This window comes from Schistocerca gregaria, chromosome 1 (assembly GCF_023897955.1).
Source record: "Schistocerca gregaria isolate iqSchGreg1 chromosome 1, iqSchGreg1.2, whole genome shotgun sequence".
NCBI lineage: Eukaryota > Metazoa > Arthropoda > Insecta > Orthoptera > Acrididae > Schistocerca > Schistocerca gregaria.
The window spans coordinates 1130763794-1130787551 of record NC_064920.1 but is presented as its reverse complement, the minus strand read 5'-3'; the positions used below and the strand labels follow the sequence as shown (position 1 = coordinate 1130787551).

The window sequence follows — 23758 nt, the reverse complement described above, 5'->3', positions numbered from 1 at the left end:
AAGATAAGTTAAAAAGTTTATTTGTAAATCTTACTCCACAAAGCCTAGTAAAAGAATTTAATTATTGTGAAGAAACTGAAACTCTACTGGTGATGTGTGGGAGGATAAGATTACAGTGTTAAACAGCATTTGAAACATCGAAACAAGTATTGATATCAGATACAGCACTGATATTTCCTTATGCTCATGTGATCCCAGCAGCAGTGCAGTTGGTTGAATTTTGAGTTAAAAGGTAGATGATAAAGAACACCCAGTAGTTTATGCATCCAGACAACTGAATAGGGTGGAAGAGAACTACTCCATCACAGAAAAGGAGATGTTAGCAGTTATTTACAGAATCAACTATTTTCACTGCCATTTGTATGATCAACTAATGTGATTGTTGGGATTAAAATATCCTTCTAGAAGACTGATGAGATGGAGACTCAAACTGAATGAATTCGACTATGAAGTTATTCATAAACTTGGTAACAAGCATACAACTGTAGATACTATAAGTAAAAATAAAAAAATAAAAATTGAAATTTTAGTGCTGTAAACACAAGCCAAGAATGTGGCTGAATGGCAAAAGGCATAAGCATCTGTCATAGGCTATTAGAGATTTGGGTCACAGCTTTATTCCTTGATGCATGATTCCTTACTCTGCAGATCAATGAACAGCAGACCACACATGCTAGTTCTGGTGCATTCAGGGATGAGATTTTGAAAAAGTGCATGACCACATTTTGGCAAGTCATGGCAGACACAGAACAATGGATAGATTAGTCGCAGAGAAATTCTGATAAAGACTAGGAGACTTGATGTGGAATAATATGTGAAAGACTGCACACCATGTGTGCAGGGAGCTAACCTTAGTCATCATAAAATTATGTTACAGAGGTTACTGGATGCATCAAAACCTTTTGAAATGATTGGACTGCATATTTTAGGCTCATTTAACATGACACCAGGAGTGAATAAGTATACATTAACAACAATAGATCATTTATCATGGTATATAGCAGTGATAGCAATTCCAGACCAATAAGTTAAAGTAGTAGCACAAGCAAAGGTAAATAGTTGGATCCTTCATTTGGTGTACTGGATACCATAAATACTTAAAAGTATACAAATTTTGTGTCCAATTTAATGAAACAGTTGTATCATTTTCTTCACATTTGAAAACTCTGAACCAGTCCTTTTCATTCACTAGCAAGTGGACAAACAGGGAGGGTGCATAAAACCCATTTCTAAAATGTTAGCCACTACAAAGATTGGGATACATACCTTGAGTTCAGGAGTTTTGCTATTTGGGGAGCAAAATAACTGATGATGGTTGAAGTAGAGAGGATATAAACAGCCAACTTTCCAATGGCAAGGAAAGCGTTTCTGAAGAAGAGAAATTGTCAACATCGAGTATAGATTTAAGTGTCAGGAAGTCGTTTCTAAAAGTATTTGTATGTAGTGTAGCCATGTATGGAGTGAAACATGGATGATAAATAGTTTAGACAAGAAGAGAATAGAAGCTTTCAAAATGTGGTGCTACAGAAGAATGCTGAAGATTAGAAGGGTAGATCACATAACTAATGAGGAGGAATTGAGTAGAACTGGGGAGAAGAGGAGTTTGTGGCACAACTTGACCAGAAGAAGGGATTGGTTGGTAGGACATGTTCTGAGGCATCAAGGGATCACCAATTTAGTACTGGAGGGCAGCGTCAAGGATAAAAATCGTAGAGGGAGACCAAGAGATGAATACACTAAGCAGATTCAGAAGGATGTAGGCTGCAATAGGTACTGGGAGATGATGAAGCTTGCACAGTATAGAGTAGCATGGAGAGCTGCATCAAACCAGTCTCAGGACTGAAGACCACAACAACAACAACAACAACAACAACAACACCTTGAGTTCATAGTCTCGAAATAAAACTCAAAGTCCATACAAGTACCAATCTCTCCCCATATCAAGTGGTTTTTGGCAGAAAGGTCTCACCACCCTTCAACATGATAAAACCCAAACTTGGAGCTATCAGCGAGTCAGTAAAGGAATTTACAAAATGATTACATAAAGTCTGGCAAAGACAGAAGAAAGCCAGCACAAAAGCCTTAGAACATCAGAAACAGATGGGAAAACATATAGGGAAACTGCTGCAGTATAGAATTGGTCAGTGGATACTGATAACAAACCCATATACCCTTAAGGGTAAAACTAAGAATATTTAAACCAAGTACCATGGACCACACCAAATCACTGGAGTGACTTCATCTGCAAATGTTAAGTTACAATTGTCAACAATTTATGTGAGTAGAGTCAAGCCATTCACATGAGTCATGGGTGCATTGCTGCAAGTCACATCAGCTGTCCCAGTAACAAAGGAAGCATTTAATAAATTAAGGAACCAGTTACCAAATGACAGTCAGATTGCACACAGTGTACCTTATACGTTGAGATTAGGAGATACATAGTCTCTGATGGGTTTTTTATGTTGTTTGTAGAGTTATTATGTACATTTTTTGCCTTTATTTATGGCTTGACTTTTTTTGGGTTCATAAACATTTTTTTCATCTCTTATTACTTTTATGTTGTAATTTCATGTACTGATACGTTCCATGACCTTAGAGTTTTGCTCCTCAATTTGGTCCTACGGAACTTGACATGTAAACAAATAAATACAAAATGGCAAGAGTTGTTTTTCATGCAGTTTTGGAAAGGCTGTCATGACACCCAGCTGGCACTGAGCCAAGCCAGGCTTGATCACAGTGTCACAACCGGAATGCTAGATAGGTAGGAGAGCCGATACTGCAAATATCATGGCACAGAACTAAGGTCAATGCCAAACATCACTTGAGTGACATGTCTGAACTGCCAATTCAGCCATATGACCTCACTTTGAAGGGAACATAATGCCATTCTGATCGCACTGGAAGGTACTGTAACAACACACAAATCTTAAATAAGAATTTTTGTAGTCGACTCACATCGTAGATAGTGCTAAGCAGAAGAGCTGAAAGCCCCATCTGAGACCTCGAAGTGAAGTGCTGAAAGCTGATGAGTCATAAAACCAGGCCACATTCAGTCATACTCTTCAAGGGATGGTGTCATTGCCATCAACAGACTGTTACAGATACAAATATTCAAGGTCCTGAGCCCTTTCCCTTTCCTGTTGCAGTGAGCCAACTTCAGGGTGGGACCTGTGTTGTGATGACTACTGCAATAGGGATAGCTGAAATTTTACAATGACTAAACAAATGTTGTGTGTGTGTGGGGGGGGGAATAATTCTGGTGACTGCTAAAATTTGTAGTATATTAAAATTATGCTGATTATGAATCAGAATGTTAGTACAATATGCAGTGTGCATCTACAAACACAGAATAAACCTCATTCAAACAAGATTATACTTACGGTAATGGTGATAATTTAACATTTTCACCTAAAATTTGATTCTTCTGCATTCTTTTTAGTTTCGATAATGGAAATGCAACAATTTAAAATAATTTTCCAAGTAATGGAAGTCCAGGATGTAATGATGACAATATTATGAACATATACTGAAAATGTAATAATACTGAATGCCTACAGCCATTCTCATGATGTCTTTTATTATATGGCTACCAGTTTTGGTGCTTCAGTGCACCATCTTTAAGCCTTAGCTGATGCTGACAGGGTTAACACCATCTGTATACACAATGCATCAGTGGCCAACACCTATAACTGGTTTTCACAGACTACCTGTAACAGTGTGCTGTCTCTCCAATCATCAACTAGTTTATGGCTGGAGAGATAGCATCACTATTAGAGGCAGTTTGCGAAAACCATGTGGAGGTCCCGCCTGCTTTTATTTATTTGTCGACTGATGTTTGTCGACTGTCCTCGGTGTCTTCATACTGCATTGCTACACTGGCTGAAAAATGAGTTGTGGATTCCGACACTGACTACTTTAAATGATGTAGCCGATAGATGCACAGTTACATTTTACAGTACTTTAATTTTCACTTTACACAACCTCCTAATAATACACAGTTATATGTGTATGGCCAATGCACTATTGGTTAAATTTTCCATAAGCTTTAATAATAGTTTGCAGGCAAAACTCCTCATACTGCTACGACAGTTTCTTGTTGAACATCTATGGGCAGTAAAACCTAACCACAAAGTTCACAATTCTTGAAGAATAATCAGGTACATATGGAGCAGACACTCCCACTGTTTTTACACCCGGCCTAATTGTTTAACACTTATTCCACAGTTAATTTGAAGCATTGTTGTTTTTCTAACCAGCACAGGTTACTCGTCTGTAACTCGGCCTTGGACCGATTGTCTCACGACCAAAAATTGGGCCCTTATATATCATCACAATAATTGGTACTGAAACTACACATTGTTCAAAGGTAAATTGAACTCATTAAATTAACCGAATGCATAGAAAAATTGTGCCTCTTTAACAGTTTCTTCTACTACAAAAGTTAGGTCAAGTTATTTGTTTAAATCATGAAATTAACAACTATAGTTATATAAACAACACTTTTGACAAAACGGTTAATTACTTTGGAATAAATGAAGAGCTGGCTTTGGTAACATGTTTCTGACTAGAGCAAAATAGGTACTTTGAGATTACTACCATTTCATCTTCCAAATGTTTACAGTTATTACAGAATTTATATTTGTTTATATGTAAACAATAGAATTTAAGTTATGAAACAATTACTGATTTCACCCCATAATGAAAAATACTAACTAGGCATCGTCAAAATAAATTAGAAAATCAATTACATATATAAAACTAAGCACAAAATTAGATCTGGTGTTATATTCTTTGAAACTGAGGGCCAACCTTTTTCTTTTATGAAAATACAGATTATATTTGCATATGTTAATGGTAAATAGTTAAAAGTAACAAAACAAATTTCAGGAGGCAGATGAAACAAGAGGGGAATTAAAATTATTCCCATCTTGCTTTGTCACAACCAGTTATAGATGTAGGCTACTGATACATTGTGTATACAGATGGTGTTAACCCACTCAGTGTCAGCTAAGGCCTGAAAATGGCGCACTGAAGCACTGAAACTGGTACACATATAATGGCATCATAAGGTTGGCTGTGGATGTTCCATTTTATTACACAACTGAACGGACCAAATCCCTCAGGCCTCCAATCACAAGGATGGACATACAAAAAAATATAATGGAATGATGAGTCGCAGACAGGCACAACAAAAAGACTGCCAAAGAAGTAGGCTTTTGGTTAAAATGCCTTCTTCTTCCTTAGAAAAAATGCATCCACCCACCTATCCACTCACACTTACTCTCTCTCTCTCTCTCACACACACACACTCACACACACACACATTTACACAAATGCAACTCTCACACTTGACCACTGTCTGCTTGCTACTGCCAAATTCAAGTCTGGCCGAAAGCTTCCTTGTTTAGCAGTCTTTCTGTTGTGCCTGTCTGTGACACAGCATTTCCACCTTATGGTGAGTAGCTATCTATCCTTTTCATAATATTGTCATTAAAATAATTTTTCACATTTTAAGGAACTTGAACTTTTCAAAAACATTATTACATACACTAAATTGATGGTACTTGTGACAGAGACAGCATCTCCATTGGGCGCAATGACTGAAATATGTGCTGTCCCATGATCATCAGGCTGACTCAACACAGCTCCATAGTGTTCCGGTTCATTGTATGTTTCAGTATCAGTTATTTGTGCACGTATACTTTCTGCATAACTTCTTGATGTTAAGTTTTTAACAATCTGTGAATAAAGAAAAAAGAGATTGCAATGAAAATATTATCAGAGTTGCCACAATGTAATAGCAAACTTTTAGTCAAGCACCAACCTCTAAAACACTCTCATTAAAATAAGGATCACCTAATTCTGTCCTTCTGCCATACCCATATTTAAAAGCTTCTGTGATACGCTGATATGTCGTGATCTCATCAGAGGTAGGTATATAACCATCCAAGATATTCAGCATAAATACAAGCAAAGGTCCTGATCCAGGTAGGGGAGATGTATATAGTGTAATGTTACCACCCATTTTAGCAGAAACTGGAGGCTCCCAAACAACCCTAAGAACAAGGGAAGAAATTATTAGTAAAATAATTGAAATAGACCTTTTAAATCACTTATCTTGCTGTGATTGGTTAAAAATTAACAAAAATAAATTATGCTAGTAACAATTTATTTGGGTTTCATACGAAAACCATAAAATTCCTATTCTGAATATGAAAGACCAAAATTAAAGCTATAAAAGAAGTGAAAATCAGACTGCAGGTCCAGATCAATAAACAAAAAGTGGGAGGAGTGATAAAGAAATGTGGTAGCCAAGAGAATGAAGAAGTACAGATGCAGGATAGGTCACAAAAATACTTTGGTTAACTCCAGACTTCCAAACAGATTCACTCATTGGGTCATCTCACACTGGTGGACTCCAAGCTCTTGAACTGATACACAGAGGTTTCCTGTTCTGATATCCAAGTATGTTTATGAAAGAATAGAACAGACTTGATATCTGTTAGCAATTAGCCACTCCTCCCCTCCCCTTCCATTCTCTTATTTTATTTTATTATTTATATACTTATTTATTTTTTTAGAAATGAGTATTTTTTCTGCCTTGGCTGTTATTAGGTGTTTTTATTCAAGTTGCAATTTCAGCCTATCAGCCAATATAAAGTGTTAGCTCATTATGACATGTCTCATTGCATAATTGTTCCTTATAAGAGGATACTGTCCTTCTGTCAAGCATGTTTACACATTTCATGCATGATAAGACAGGAATGTTTGTCATTTATATAAAAGGATGTAGCACTTCATGTTATATTTCTTACTGAATTTAGTCATCTGCATTATCGATTCTCACAGTGCATCCACCAGGAGTGACATTGGGCAGCAAAGAGTCTGTCTATTGTTTGTGCCGTATTCCCACAGTTACGCAGGGTCGGCATTGTTAATTGGATTGGGCAATGTTAGTTTAAGGGGTGGCTAGATGCTCTTCCTGCCGCCACCCCGTATCCCCCAGGACGGAATTAGTGTACCCCAACTGTCTGCGATTAGCATAATCCATGGAAAATTGCGAATGTGTTCAGATGTCCGCAAGCTGTGTAACTGAGGCATGACATGGGGACCAGCTTGGTATTCACCTAGTAGGATGTGGAAAACCACCTAAAAACTACAACCAGGCTGGCCGGCACACCAGCCATCGTCGTTAATCCGCTGGGCGGATTCGATTCGGGGACGGTGCACATGCCCAAGCCCAGGAAGCAATGCATTTAGTGCTCTCACCTAACTTGGCAGGTTGGAAGCAAAGAGTGCACATGACATAAATCGATAAGAATTATTATGTGAACTCATCATCATCAGTTTTCTGCTATATTAGCAGAGACTTTGCCTCTCCATTTTCTGTGATCCATTGCTTCCTTCTTAAGGCTGCTGTATGTTGTTCCGTCCATCACATCATCCAGTATCTGAAAGCTTTTATTTCCTTGCTTCCTTTTCCCTTCTACATACCCTTCTAAAACTGTTTTCAACAGTTCACAATTCTTTCTTAATATATGCCCAATCTAATTTCTTTTTCTTCTTTTTATTACATCTAGTAACTGTCTTTTCCCTCGCACTCTTCTCAGTACCTCTTCAGTTTTTACTATGTCCTTCCAACTTATTCTTTCCATCCTCTGCCATGTCCACACCTCAAAATCATCCAGATTTTCTCTGTCTTTCTTCCTCAAAGTCCATGTTTCAGCACACTCCACACAAAACATTTTATGAGTCTTTTCCTCAGTTCCCTGTCCAGACTGCTGCAGAAATTCTCCTTTTCTTATAAAATGCCTCTTTTGCCATTGCTACACTTGTTTTAATTTCTGTGGTGCACTTCCAGTTGGTGTCTATCCTGTTTCCAAGATACTTAAAATTTAGCACCTGTTCTAATATTTCTCCATTCAGCATAATTTTTATTTCTTTATTTCCTCCTAGTGCCAATACTTTTGTTTTCTTTTTGTTAGTTTTCATTCCATAATTTTTTCATTAGCTTCAATGGTGTCCACTAAATCCCGTAATTCTTTTTCTCCTGTGGCTAGAAGGACCATGTCATCAGCAAACCTCAAACACCCTACTCTTCTTCCTCCAACTTCTACTTCTTTGTCATCTAATGAGCAGTGGTCAATCATATTTTCCAAGTAGAGGTTGGAAAGGATAGGTAATGGACAGCATCCTTGTCCTGCTCCTTTTCCTTGTCTGATCCAGGTTGTACTTTCTCCTCTCACTTTAACTGAGGCTTTTTGATCAAGATATAATGAGTTTACAAGTCTTCAGGTGACCTACTACATCCTTTTATATAAAAGACAAAGATTCCTGTTTTGTTATGATTGCTGATTATGTAAACATGGATGATTTGACAACAGAGTCCCCTTAAAAGGAATGATTAAGCATTCATACACGTCACACAAAATTCCTAGGTATATGGGTGGATGAGCCCTTGAGAGGGGAAAAGCATCTAGAAACTTTGAGTAAATAACTAATACTGTTATGTGCTAAGAATGCTTCAGGAATGTTGCAACACTGAATCACTGCTGTGTGCCTATTATGCTTGTATGAACAGTTTGCTTAGATATGGTGTGATCTTCTGGGAAAATACAGGTATGCCAAAACAAGCTTTCATACTTCAAAAAAAGGGCCATTAGTATAATGAAAGCGGTTCCCAGTAGAGTGTCATGCAGGAAAATATTTAACGAATTTAAAAAATGCCTCTTCCTAGGTTATACATCTAAGAATGTGTTTGCTTTCTGAAAACTCACCAGGAATTTTCAACATTAATCAGTTTCATAACCATGAAACAAGGAACAGAGATGATTTTCACAGAGACATCCAAAAAGGAGTGCTCTACCAAAAAAGGGTAAACTACCAGCCCAAAATACTTTTTACTGCATTGCCTGCTACAATAAACAAAATTAAAGAACTTCTTAAATTTAAGGTAGACCTTAAACAATTTTTACTAGCACATAGTTTTTATAACGTTGAAGAATATCTGAATATGGAAAAGTAATATTATTTATATATACTGATATAAAATATTTGTATTTATTATCAAAGTTTTTGAAACAAATTAAATATAAGAAATTATATTGTAATTGACTACATCCATAAAATGTATATTGTTAATGGATGAAAACAGAGATTGACTGATTGATTGATCGATTGAAAAGAAAATCTCAAATGGAAATAGGTAACTGTTAATGGAATAGCAAGAGTTTCAAGTAAAAGAGAAGAAAAGAAAGACAAAGTATACTAAACTAAAGCAAACAATTGAGAAAAACCTTCCAGAGGCTTTATGAAGGTACAATGCAAATCTGATATGAGAAACAATTGAGAAAAGAGTATGTAGGTAGCCATTACATTTCAGCAGTGGGAGACTAACAGTATAGAGAATCAAGAGATGAATTAGAATCACAGAAAATTCATAGTGGAAGTAACAACTAGTGAAACACAAAATCCATTCAAGGCACAAAGAAATAAAAACTATTCAAGGCACAGAGAGAAAGAAAAGGGACCTGGAGATGGTGTTTCTGAATAGAAATCATTAAAGGTGACAAAAATTAATAATATATGAACCTGCAAAATTATATACAGAAATCCTGCAGAGGAACACATTCCCTAAGAATGGGAATTATAATGTAATTTTCAAACAAAATGAGACAGAGGATGCATAAAAGCTACAGACATACATCCCTCTTCCATAATGCACAACATACTTTCTAAAATCATCACCAACCACATGGAAAAGACACTGCATTTAAACCAAGCCCAGTAACAAGCTGTCTTTAGAAGTGGATATTTTGGACTGTTCCAGTCTCTTATTTTTTATGGGCTGCTGGAATGGGAACACACTTCACATACAAGGGTTGAAACTTAAATAGAGGCAACTATTTATAACGTATAAAACAGATACATGTTTCAAAGTTTTACTGACCTTGAAAGTAGTCAGCAGCATTTTGTATAACTCACTGCCAGTGATATGAAAGTCACAGGATACTCTTAGCAGTGCCAGTTGTGTTGACAGTTCGAGTAGCATGGTCTATTGCCCGACAAATTTGTAGCAGTTCTGAAGAAAATGCCGTGATGTGTTTCCTTCAGTTTATAAATCGAGTTGAACTTACAAGGGTTTAAGTCAGGGGAGTGCAGTAGGTGGTATAGCACTTAGCAGCCCCAGCAGCCAAACAAATCAGTGACAGATTGCACTGTACGTGCTTGAGCATTGTCCTGCAAAACAATGGTCCAGTCCTGCAGAAAATGTCATCACTTCTGTCATGGTCATATGTTGTGTTCCAAAAATGAACAGCATAGAGACAGAAGTGATGAAACTTTCTGCAGGACTGGACCATCATTTTGCAGGACAATGCTCAAGCACATACAGTGCAAGCTGTTACAGATTTGTTTGACTGCTGGGGCTGCTAAGTGCTATACCACCTACTGCACTCCCCTGACTTAAGCCCTTGTGAATTCAACTTGATTTATAAACTGAAGGAAACACTTCATGGCATTTGCTTCAGAACTGCTACAAATTTGTTGGGCAATAGAACGCACTGCTCGAACTGTCAACACAACTGACATTGCCATGAGCATTCTACGAGTTCCACATCACTGACAACAGGTTATACACAATGCTGCTGACTACTTTGAAGGTCAGTAAAACTTTGAAACATGTATATATTTTGTACGAGCTGTAAATAATAAATACTTGCCACTATTAAAGTTCCAACCCATGTATAAGCAACATATAGAAAATTTAATATGATGATGTAAATAAAATAGAAAGAAACTTTCACATGGGACACTATCTGTGTCTGTGTATAGGCGGATGGATATGTGTGTGTGTGCGAGTGTACACCTGTCCTTTTTTCCCCCTAAGGGAAGTCTTTCCGCTCCCAGGATTGGAGTGACTCCTTATCCACTCCCTTAAAACCCACATCCTTTCGTCTATCCCTCTCCTTCCCTCTTTCCTGAAGAAGCAACCGTCGGTTGCGAAAGCTAGAAATTCTGTGTATGTGTTTTATTTATTGTGCCTATCTACCGGCGCTTTCCCGCTTGGTAAGTATTGGAATATTTGTGAGATGATGTAAATAAAATAGAAAGAAACTTCCACATGGGAAAAATATATTAAAAACAAAGATTCCAAGACTTACCAAGAGGGAAAGCGCCGTTAGATAGGCACAAAGAATAAAACAAACAAACATACACACACAGAATTTCAAGCTTTCGCAACCGGCGGCTGCTTCGTCAGGAAAGAGGGAAGGAAAAGAAAAGATGAAAGGATGTGGGTTTTAAGGGAGAGGGTAAGGAGTCATTCCTATCCTGGGAGCGGAAAGACTTACCTTAGGGGGAAAAAAGGAAAGGTATACACACACACACACACACACACACACACACACACACACACACACACACATATCCATCCATACATACACAGACACAAGCAGACATATTTAAAGGCAAAGAGTAAGGGCAGAGATGTAAGTCGAGGCGGAAGTGTGGAGGCAAAGATGTTGTTGAAAGACAGGTGAGGTATGAGTGGCGGTAACTTGAAATTAGCGGAGATTGAGGCCTGGTGGATAACGAGAAGAGAGGATTTATTGAAGGGCAAGTTCCCATCTCTGGAGTTCGGATAGGTTGGTGCTGGTAGGAAGTATCCAGATAACTCGGACGGTGTAACACTGTACCAAGATGTGCTGGCCGTGCACCAAGGCATGTTTGGCCACAGGGTGATCCTCATTACCAACAAACACTGTCTGCCTGTGTCCATTCATGCGAATGGACAGTTTGTTGCTGGTCATTCACGCATAGAAAGCGTCAAAGTGTAGGCAGGTCAGTTGGTAAATCACGTGGGTGCTTTCACACGTGGCTCTGCCTTTGATCGTGTACACCTTCCGGGTTACAGGACTGGAGTAGGTGGTGGTGGGAGGGGCATAGGACAGGTTTTACACCAGGGGCAGTTGCAAGGGTAGGAGCCAGAGGTTAAGGAAGGTGGTTTGGGGATTTCATAGGGATGAACCAAGAGGTTACGAAGGTTAGGTGGACGGCGGAAAGACACTCTTGGTGGAGTGGGGAGGATTTCATGAAGGATGGATCTCATTTTAGGAAGTCATATCCCTGCTGGAGAGCCACATTCAGAGTCTGATCCAGTCCCGGGAAGTATCCTGTCACAAGTGGGGCACTTTTGGGGTTCTTCTGTGAGAGGTTCTGGGTTTGAGTGGATGAGGAAGTGGCTCTGGTTATCTGCTTCTGTACCAGGTCGGGAGGGTAGTTGCAGGATGCGAAAGCTGTTTTCAGGTTGTTGGTGTAATGATCCAGGGATTCAGGACTGGAGCAGATTCGTTTGCCACGAAGGCCTAGGCTGTAGGGAAGGGATCGTTTGATATGGAATGGGTGGCAGCTGTCATAATGGAGGTACTGTTGCTTGTTGGTGGGTTTGATGTGAACGGATGTGTGAAGCTGGCCATTGGACAGATGGAGGTCAACGTTAAGGAAAGTGGCATGGGATTTGGAGTAGAACCAGGTGAATCTGATGGAACCAAAGGAGTTGAGGTTGGAGAGGAAATTCTGGAGTTCTTCTTCACTGTGAGTCCGGATCATGAAGGTGTCATCAATAAATCTGTACCATGGTCGTCGGGAGTATGTCGCTGAGGGACTGCGTCAGCTTTCAGAAGACTTTACATACAAAGTTTGCCAAGGTAATCCCATTCCTGATGTCCAGGCGGAGCTTCAAGGAATCCTCAGAACCTTAGGCCCCCTACAAAACTCCATCAAACTCGTGACCCCACCGACACCTCGCACTCCTACCTTCTACCTACTTCCTAAAATTCACAAACCAAACATCCTCGCCGCCCCATTGTAGCTGGTTACCATGCCCCCACAGAACATATGTCTCCCTACGTAGATCAACACCTTCAACCAATTACATGCAGTCTCCCATCCTTCATCAAAGACACCACCCACTTTCTCGAACGCCTGGAATCCGTACCCAGTCAGTTACCCCCGGAAACCATCCTTGTAACCATTGATGCCACATCCCTATACACAAATATCCCGCACGTCCAGGGCCTCGCTGCAATGGAGCACTTCCTTTCACGCCGATCACTTGCCACCCTACCTAAAACCTCTTTCCTCGTCACCTTAGCCAGCTTCATCCTGACCCACAACTTCTTCAGTTTTGAAGGCCAGACATACCAACAATTAAAGGGAACAGCCATGGGTACCAGGATAGCCTCCTCATATGCCAACCTATTTATGGGTCGCTTAGAGGAAGCCTTCTTGGTTACCCAAGCCTGCCAACCCAAAGTTTGGTACAGATTTATTGATGACATCTTTATGATCTGGACTCACAGTGAAGAAGAACTCCAGAATTTCCTCTCCAACCTCAACTCCTTTGGTTCCATCAGATTCTCCTGGTCCTACTCCAAATCCCATGCCACTTTCCTCGACGTTGACCTCCATCTGTGCAATGACCAGTTTCACACATCCGTCCACATCAAACCCACCAACAAGCAACAGCTGCCACCCATTCCATATGAAACGGTCTCTTCCCTACAGCCTAGGCCTTCGTGGCAAACGAATCTGCTCCAGTCCTGAATCCCTGGATCATTACACCAACAACCTGAAAACAGCTTTCGCATCCCGCAACTACCCTCCCAACCTGGTACAGAAGCAGATAACCAGAGCCATTTCCTCATCCCCTCAAACCCATAACCTCTCACAGAACCCCAAAAGTGCCCCACTTGTGACAAGATACTTCCCGGGACTGGATCAGACTCTGAATGTGGCTCTCCAGCAGCGATACGACTTCCTAAAAGCCTGCAAGAAATGAGATCCATCCTTCATGAAATCCTCCCAACTCCACCAAGAGTGACTTTCCGCCGTCCACCTAACCTTCGTAACCTCTTGGTTCATCCCTATGAAATCCCCAAACCACCTTCCCTACCCTCTGGCTCCTACCCTTGCAACCGCCCCCGGTGTAAAACCTGTCCCATGCACCCTCCCACCACCACCTACTCCAGTCCTGTAACCCGGAAGGTGTACACGATCAAAGGCAGAGCCATGTGTGAAAGCACCCACGTGATTTACCAACTGACCTGCCTACACTGTGATGCTTTCTATGTGGGAATGACCAGCAACAAACTGTCCATTCGCATGAATGGACACAGGCAGACAGTGTTTGTTGGTAATGAGGATCACCCTGTGGCCAAACATCCCTTGGTGCACGGCCAGCACATCTTGGTACAGTGGTACACCGTCTGAGTTATCTGGATACTTCCTACCAGCACCAACCTATCCGAACTCCGGAGATGGGAACTTGCCCTTCAATATATCCTCTCTTCTCGTTTTCCACTAGGCCTCAATCTCCGCTAATTTCAAGTTGCCGCCACTCATACCTCACCTGTCTTTCAACAACATCTTTGCCTCCACACTTCCGCCTTGACTTACGTCTCTGCCCTTCCTCTTTGCCTTTAAATATGTCTGCTTGTGTCTGTGTGTGTATGGATGGATATGTGTGTGTGTGTGTGTGTGTGTGTGTGTGTGTGTGTGTGTGTGTGTGTTGTGTGTGTGTGCGCGAGTATATACCTATCCTTCTTTCCCCCTAAGGTAAGTCTTTCCGCTCCTGGGATTGGAATGACTCCTTACCCTCTCCCTTAAAACCCACATCCTTTCATCTCCTTTTCCTTCCCTCTTTCCTGACGAAGCAGCCGCCGGTTGCGAAAGCTTGAAATTCTGTGTGTGTGTGTGTGTGTTTGTGTTTGTGTGTTTTATTCTTTATGCCTATCTACCGGCGCTTTCCCGCTTGGTAAGTCTTGGAATCTTTGTTTTATATATATATATATAATTCCACATGGGAAAAATATATCTAAAACTAAAAACAAAGATGATGTGACTTACCAAATGAAAGTGCTGACAGGTTTATAGACACACAAACAAACTCAAACATACACACAAAATTCAAGCTTTTGCATCCAACGGTTGCTTCATCAGGAAAGAGGGAAAGACGCAAGGATGTGGGTTTTAAGGGAGAGGGTAAGGAGTCATTCCAATCCCAGGAGTGGAAAGACTTACCTTAGGGGGAAAAAAGGACAGGTGTACACTAGCACACACAACCATATCCATCCACACATACACAGTCAGAAGCAGACATTTGTAAACGTAAAGAGTTTGCGCAGAGATGTCAGTCGAGGCAGAAGTACTGAGGCAAAGATGTTGTTTAAAGACAGGTGAGGTATGAGCGGCGGCAACTTGAAATTAGCGGAGATTGAGGCCTGGCGGATAACGAGAAGAGAGGATACACTGAAGGGAAAGTTCCCATCTCTGGAGTTCTGACAGGTTGGTGTTAGTGGGAAGTATCCAGATAACCTGGACAGTGTAACACTGTGCCAAGATGTGCTGGCCATGCACCAAGGCATGTTTAGCCACAGGGTGATCCTCATTACCAACAAACACTGTCTGCTTGTGTCCATTCATGCGAATGGACAGTTTGTTGCTGGTCATTCCCACATAGAAAGCTTCACAGTGTAGGCAGGTTAGTTGGTAAATCACGTTGGTGCTTTCACACGTGGCTCTGCCTTTGATCGTGTACACCTTCTGGGTTACGGGACTGCTGTAGGTGGTGGTGGGAGGGTGCATGGGACAGGTTTTACACCGGGGAGGAGCCAGAGGGTAGGGAAGGTGTTTTGGGGATTTCATAGGGATGAACTAAGAGGTTACTAATGTTAGGTGGACGGCGGGAAGACACTCTTGGTGGAGTGGAATGGATTTCATGAAGGATGGATCTCATTTCAGGGCAAGATTTGAGGAAGTCATATCTTAAAGTTCCCATCTCTGGCTGTAACCCTTCTTTCCATCAGTCCCTATACCAATTGCAAACTGAACAATTCATTGCCCTTACCCACCTAATCCTTCACCTACACATCAACTATCTACATCTACATCTACATGACTACTCTGCAATTCACATTTAAGTGCTTGGCAGAGGGTTCATCGAACCACAATCATACTATCTCTCTACTATTCCACTCCTGAACAGCGAGCGGGAAAAACGAACACCTAAACCTTTCTGTTCGAGCTCTGATTTCTCTTATTTTATTTTGATGATCATTCCTACCTATGTAGGTTGGGCTCAACAAAATATTTTCGCATTCGGAAGAGAAAGTTGGTGACTGAAATTTCGTAAAAAGGTCTCGCCGCGACGAAAAACGTCTATGCTGTAATGACTTCCATCCCAACTCTTGTATCATATCTGCCACACTCTCTCCCCTATAACGCGATAATACAAAACGAGCTGCCCTTCTTTGCACCCTCTCGATGTCCTCCGTCAATCCCACCTGGTAAGGATCCCACACCGCGTAGCAATATTCTAACAGAGGACGAACGAGTGTAGTGTAAGCTGTCTCTTTAGTGTACTTGTTGCATCTTCTAAGTGTCCTGCCAATGCAACGCAACCTTTGGCTCGCCTTCCCGACAATATTATCTATGTGGTCCTTCCAACTGAAGTTGTTTGTAATTTTAACACCCAGGTACTTAGTTGAATTGACAGCCTTGAGAATTGTACTATTTATCGAGTAATCGAATTCCAACGGATTTCTTTTGGAACTCATGTGGATCATCTCACACTTTTCGTTATTTAGCGTCAACTGCCACCTGACACACCATACAGCAATTTTTTCTAAATCGCTTTGCAGCTGATACTGGTCTTCGGATGACCTTACTAGACGGTAAATTACAGCATCATCTGCGAACAACCTAAGAGAACTGTTCAGATTGTCACCCAGGTCATTTATATAGATCAGGAACAGTAGAGGTCCTAGGACGCTTCCCTGGGGAACACCTGATATCACTTCAGTTTTACTCGATGATTTGCCGTCTATTACTACGAACTGCGACCTTCCTGACAGGAAATCACGAATCCAGTCGCACAACTGAGACGATACCCCATAGCTCCGCAGCTTGATTAGAAGTTGCTTGTGAGGAACGGTGTCAAAAGCTTTCCGGAAATCTAGAAATACGGAATCAACTTGAGATCCCCTGTCGATAGCGGCCATTACTTCGTGCGAATAAAGAGCTAGCTGCGTTGCACAAGAGCGATGTTTTCTGAAGCCATGCTGATTACGTGTCAATAGATCGTTCCCTTCGAGGTGATTCATAATGTTTGAATACAGTATATGCTCCAAAACCCTACTGCAAACCGACGTCAATGATATAGGTCTGTAGTTAAATGGATTACTCCTACTACCCTTCTTGAATACTGGTGCGACCTGCGCAATTTTCCAATCTGTAGGTACAGATCTATCGGTGAGCGAGCGGTTGTATATGAGTGCTAAGTAGGGAGCTATAGTATCAGCGTAATCTGAAAGGAACCTAATCGGTATACAATCTGGACCTGAAGACTTGCCCGTATCAAGCGATTTGAGTTGCTTCGCAACCCCTAAGGTATCTACTTCTAAGAAACTCATGCTAGCAGATGTTCGTGTTTCAAATTCTGGAATATTCCATTCGTCTTCCCTGGTGAAGGAATTTCGGAAAACTGCGTTCAATAACTCCGCTTTAGCGGCACAGTCGTCGATAACAGTACCATCGGCACTGCGCAGCGAAGGTATTGACTGCGTCTTGCCGCTTGTGTACTTTACATACGACCAGAATTTCTTCGGATTTTCTACCAAATTTCGAGACAATGTTTCGTTGTGGAACCTATTAAAGGCATCTCGCATCGAAGTACGTGCCAAATTTCGCGCGTCTGTAAATTTTAGCCCATCTTCAGGATTTCGCGTTCTTCTGAACTTCGCATGCTTTTTCCATTGCCTCTGCAACAGCGTTCGGACCTTTTTTGTGTTCCACGGGGGATCCGTTCCATCTCTTACCAATTTATCAGGTATGAATATCTCAATTGCTGTTCCTACTATATCTTTGAATTTGAGCCACATCTCGTCTACATTCGCATAGTCAGTTCGGAAGGAATGGAAATTGTCTTTTAGGAAGGCTTCTAGTGGCACTTTATCCGCTTTTTTAAATAAAATTATTTTGCGTTTGTTTCTGATGGATTTGGAAGAAATGGTATTGAGCCTAGCTACAATGACCTTGTGATCACTAATCCCTGTATCAGTCATGATGCTCTCTATCAGCTCTGGATTGTTTGTGGCCAAGAGGTCAAGTGTGTTTTCGCAACTATGCCAATGAACACACCCGTCAACTCCTATCCTTAATAAAAGTCCTCAATCTTTCCTGTCCAACATCCACACCGGCTCTTCACAGCATCCTCCTACAGGCCAACCACAAATTAGAACAGCATGCCACCCTCCACCTCAAAAAACTATCCAATCTCCTGGTTTCCCACCTTCGGAAAGGAAACTCACTCACCCTTCACAACCTTTCCAGCAAACCCCAACCTCCTCTTGTTGCACACAGACCCAGTCTCTCCCATCTACTCAATGTCCCACTTCCAGCTCCACTCCCCCCAAAACCTCAAAATTCCAATCAACACAATCTGGAGCCACAACACCCTAATTCAGTAGTTAACCTTTCCTCCAAACCTCTCTCCCAATCCGAAACCTATGTCCTATCCAAAGGCCTCACCTTCAGCCCCACTCCCAGATTCAACCAAACAGCCCTCGTCAAAGATTTAGTGTCCTACACACGTACTCTCTGTTGGAAATATCACATTGCCATGAAGAAAAATGACCCTACTCCTACTCCTAATGATCCAACTCCCCAAGACACTATCCAAATTGAACCCTGCCTGGAACAGTTCCCTCCTCCGTCACAGCAGGACCCACCTCCTCTTCCTCTAAATCACGCTCTCCAAACCTTCCAGGAATTTCTGACTTCCAGCCTTGCCCCTCATCCTTCTTAAAAAAACCTTAATCCTACTCCCAACATCACCACTGCTGAAGCCCAGGCTATCCGTAATCTGAAGGCTGACCGATCCATCGTCATTCTTCCGGCAGACAAGGGTTCCACGACCATGGTACTTGATCTTCGCCGAGTATGTGGCTGAGGGACTGCGTCAGCTTTCAGACAACACTACATACAAAGTTTGCCAAAGTAATCCCATTCCTGAAGTCTAGGAAGAGCTTGAAAGAATCTTCAGAACCTTAGGCCCCCTACAAATCCTTTCACCTGACTCCATCAACCTCCTGACCCCACCAACACCCCGCACCCCTACCTTCTACCTTCTTCCTAAAATTCACAAACCCAATCATCCTGGCCGCCCCATTGTAGCTGGTTACCAAGACCCCACAGAACGTATCTCTGCCTACGTAGATCAACACCTTCAACCCATTACATGCTGTCTCCCATCCTTCATCAAAGACACCACCCACTTTCTCAAACACCTGGAATCCTTACCCAATCTGTTACCCCTGGAAAACATCCTTGTAACCATTGATGCCACTTCCTTATACACAAATATTTGACACATCCAGGACCTCGCTGCGATGGAGCACTTCCTTTCATGTCGATCACCTGCCACCCTACCCACCTCATTACCTTAGCCAGCTTCATCCTGACCCACAACTTCTTCACTTTCGAAGGCCAGACATACTAAGAATTAAAGGGAACAGCCATGGGTACCAGGATGACCCCCTCGTATGCCAACCTATTCATGGGTCGCTTAGAGGAAGCCTTCTTGGTTACCCAAGCCTCCCAACCCAAAGTGTGGTACAGATTTATTGATGACATCTTTATGATCTGGACTCACAGTGAAGAGGAACTCCAGAATTTACTCTCCGACCTCAACTCCTTTGGTTCCATCAGATTCATCTGGTCCTACTCCAAATCCCATGCCACTTTCCTTGACGTTGACCTCCATCTGTCCAATGGCCAGCTTCACACGTCTGTCCACATCAAACCCACCAACAAGCAACAGTACCTCCATTATGACAGCTGCCACCCATTCCACATCAAACAGTCCCTTCCTTACAGCCTAGGTCTTCATGGCAAACAAATCTGCACCAGTCCAGAATCCCTAAACCTTTACACCAACAAACTGAAAACAGCTTTCACATCTCGCAACTACCCTCCCGACCTGGCACAGAAGCAAATAACCAGAGCCACTTCCTCATCCCCTCAAACCCAGAACCTCTCACAGAAGAACCCCAAAAGTGCCCCACTTGTGACAGGATACTTCCCGGGACTGGATCAGACTCTGAATGTGGCTCTCCAGCAGGGATATGACTTCCTCAAATCCTGCCCTGAAATGAGATCCATCCTTCACGAAATCCTCCCCACTCCACCACGAGTGTCTTTCTGCCGTCCACCTAACCTTCGTAACCTCTTAGTTCATCCCTATGAAATCCCCAAACCACCTTCCCTACCCTCTGGCTCCTACTGTTCTAACCGCCCCTGGTGTAAAACCTGTCCCATGCACCCTCCCACCACCACCTACTTCAGTCCTGTAACCCAGAAGGTGTACACGATCAAAGGCAGAGCCATGTGTGAAAGCACCCACGTGATTTACCAACTGACCTGCCTACACTGTGAAGCTTTCTATGTGGGAATGACCAGCAACAAACTGTCCATTCTCATGAATGGACACAGGCAGACAGTGTTTGTTGGTAATGAGGATCACCCTGTGGCTAAACATGCCTTGGTGCACAGCCAGCAAATCTTGGCACAGTGTTATACCGTCTGTGTTATCTGGATACTTCCCACTAACACCAACCTGTCGGAACTCCGAAGATGGGAACTTGCCCTTCAGTATATCCTCTCTTCTCGTTATCCGCCAGGCCTCAACCTCTGCTAATTTCAAGTTGCCGCCACTCATGTCTCACCTGTCTTTAAACAACATCTTTGCCTCTGTACTTCTGCCTCGACTGACATCTCTGCCCAAACTCTTTACGTTTACAAATGTCTGCTTCTGACTGTGTATGTGTGGATGGATATGTGTGTGTGTTCGAGTGTATACCTGTCCTTTTTTCCCCCTAAGGTAAGTCTTTCCGCTCCCAGGATTGGAATGACTCCTTACCCTCTCCCTTAAAACCCACATCCTTTCATCTTTCCCTCTCCTTCCCTCTTTCCTGATGAAGCAACTGTTGGGTGCGAAAGCTTGAATTTTGTGTGTATGTTTGTGTTTGTTTGTGTGTCTATCAACCTGCCAGCACTTTCGTTTGATAAGTCACATCATCTATGTTTTTTATATATGTCAAATAGAGAGACAAGTGATCTATTATGTTGAAATGTATGGATCAAATATCCTAAGCCAAGGCCACAAAAATATCTTTTGTTGGTAACTAGTTCCAGCTCATTGGTGAGACATCTTTGGATAAGAAATACAGAAAACTGCATATGAGAGCTAAACAACAAGATACAATTTATAATATCCATTATATGATACATTCCAATATAAAATTATTGTTTTGTTCAGTGTGTACCAGCCTCCATGCTTTACACATCATCATAAGCTGTTGAGCTGAATTGTTCTTATTAAATTAAAGGATCATGAAGTTTTCAGTGGATACCAGCATCCAGGCCTTACACATTGCCATAACCTGTTGAGCTGAACTGCTCTTAAATTAAAGGATCTTGAAGGCATGTACAAAATGGAAAATATAATAGATTGTGACAAAAAATAAACATGCATAAAAGTATATTTGGTAAGTGGTATAAAAATGAATATCTTACATAAAGTAGAATGTTGTCATTGGTTAAAACAATTTCTAATATTGGCCATTTATCATTTATAGATCCTCATTGAGGTACCTTCCTTTAGGAATGTGGATGCTCTCAACAATATGTCTCAATTGTGATATGACTTTCAAAATGATGGAGCACAGCAATCAGTCGTCCTTTTCTTTCAGGTTTTATTAAAGCAAATAAAGATTTTGGCTAGTGCCTAGCCATTACCAGAGCACTATTTCATAGTTTCGGTACATGTCCTCATTTGTCAGTCCCCTTTGGTTTGGGCTTCTGTCACAGTTCATTCAAGAATATGGTGAAAAGAAAAGTTGCTACTCACCATACAGCAGAAATGCTGAGTTGCAGACAGGTGCAACAAAAAGATTGTCGCAAATAATAGCTTTTGGTGAGTAAGGCCTGTGTCAGAATTAGATGGCAATATACACATACACACTAACACAAACACAACTCACACACGACTGCAAACTGAGGCAACTGAGGCCACACTCAGTGACTTGTGACAGTCTTTTTGTTGTGCCTGTCTGCGACTCAACATCTCCGTTATATGGTGAACAGCAACTTTTCTTTTCACAATATTGTTACATTCCATCCTGGATTTTCCATTGTTTGAGTTCATTCAAGAACTGTAACAAAAGTCCAAACAACAGGGGATTGACATATGAGCTCATGTATTGAAACAATGAAATAGAAGATGAATAATGGCTACGCACTAGCTGAAATCTAGATTTGCTTTAATAAAACCAGAAAGAAAATGATGACTGATTGCTGTGTTCCATCATTTTGGAATTTATAGATTCAGTGTACTTATTTCCACACTCGTAAGTTAATACAAGTGACTGACAGGGGTGACAGTTACATAGTCCATTAAGTGGATGTAAACAAGACGTATCTTGGAAGTACTAGGGTTGTCAGAGAGATGCTTTATATGTAGCATGACAACTGAAATTTGGAATATAATTGTGCTAAACTTAAGTAAAGTTCTTTATTATTCATTAAAGTTTTAGCACCCAGATATTAAACCAAATACCAGGTCTGTTCAGAAATTCCGGAGCATTTGTAATCTTGTGTCAATGGTGTGTTGGAGCAAAATGTTGTTGGCATCCCTATACACAGCTATATTTAATATGCAACTGCTGGAAGTTTCATTGTTGTATGTCTGTTAGTTGTTGTTGAGTATGCATTGAGTAGAATGCTGTGTCACACAGTTTGCAATTTTGAGATGACAAAGTTAGTGGTGCAACACGTCTGCATAACATTTCATATGACACTCAAGAAAACCTTTACAGAGACACATCAAATGATACAGGATGCCTACAGTGACGAATGCTTAGGCTGTAGCCAGTGTTATAAATGGTTCACATGGTTTAAAAATGGCTGGATGGAATGCAGAGATGAGCCTCGCTCAGGACACCCTTCAGCATCTACCGACAATACTCATTTCAGAAACGTCAACAAAATAGTGTATGCCAACTAAAAACTGACTGTCCAAGAGATTGCAGAAAAATATAACATTTCAGTTGGATCAAGTCATGAAATCCTGACACAGAATCTTGTAATGCATTGTATTGCCATGAAGTTCATCCGATGGCTCATGATCAGAAAGACCTTTGCCTTGCAATCTGTGAAGAGCTTTCGGATAGTACAAATGAAAATGAGGAGTTCCTTAAGAGAATCCATAACTGGCAGCGAGGCATGGGTTTATGGTTATGATGTTGAGACCGAGGTTCAGTCAACACAATGGGCCGGGAACGGTTCTCCAAGACCCCTGCTGTCAATTGTTCATATAAACACACAGGTATGGCGGTATGAACACTGGATCTAAAAATGATAAAGGGGCAACATCAGAAATTTTTGTAGCCAATAACAACCTTTTACTTTAGGTAACATAATAGTTTTATACCACTTACCAAATATACTTTTTGTACAGCTCTATTTTTGTCATGATCTTACATATTTTCCAGTATATACATGCCCATAAGATCTTTCAGTATAATAAGAGAAATCCAGCTCAACAATTTATGACAATGTACAAAGCTTGGGTGGGTGATATACACTGAACAAAATAATAATTGTATATTGATAGGAATCATACAGGGTGAGTCACTAACTA

General features: G+C 41.2%; 1 protein-coding gene across 3 annotated transcripts in view; it reads right to left on the bottom strand.

The window, feature by feature from the left end:
* Positions 1 to 23758, bottom strand: part of LOC126283989 (scoloptoxin SSD14-like) — a 399534-nt gene that overhangs the window by 8926 nt on the left and 366850 nt on the right. For all 3 annotated transcript variants that reach the window (XM_049982525.1, XM_049982532.1, XM_049982515.1), the window contains 2 exons: positions 5825 to 6056; positions 5549 to 5739 (listed from right to left, as the gene is read on the bottom strand). In XM_049982525.1, the coding sequence (XP_049838482.1) occupies positions 5549 to 5739; positions 5825 to 6056 (423 nt within the window). The remainder of the gene's footprint in view (positions 1 to 5548; positions 5740 to 5824; positions 6057 to 23758) is intronic.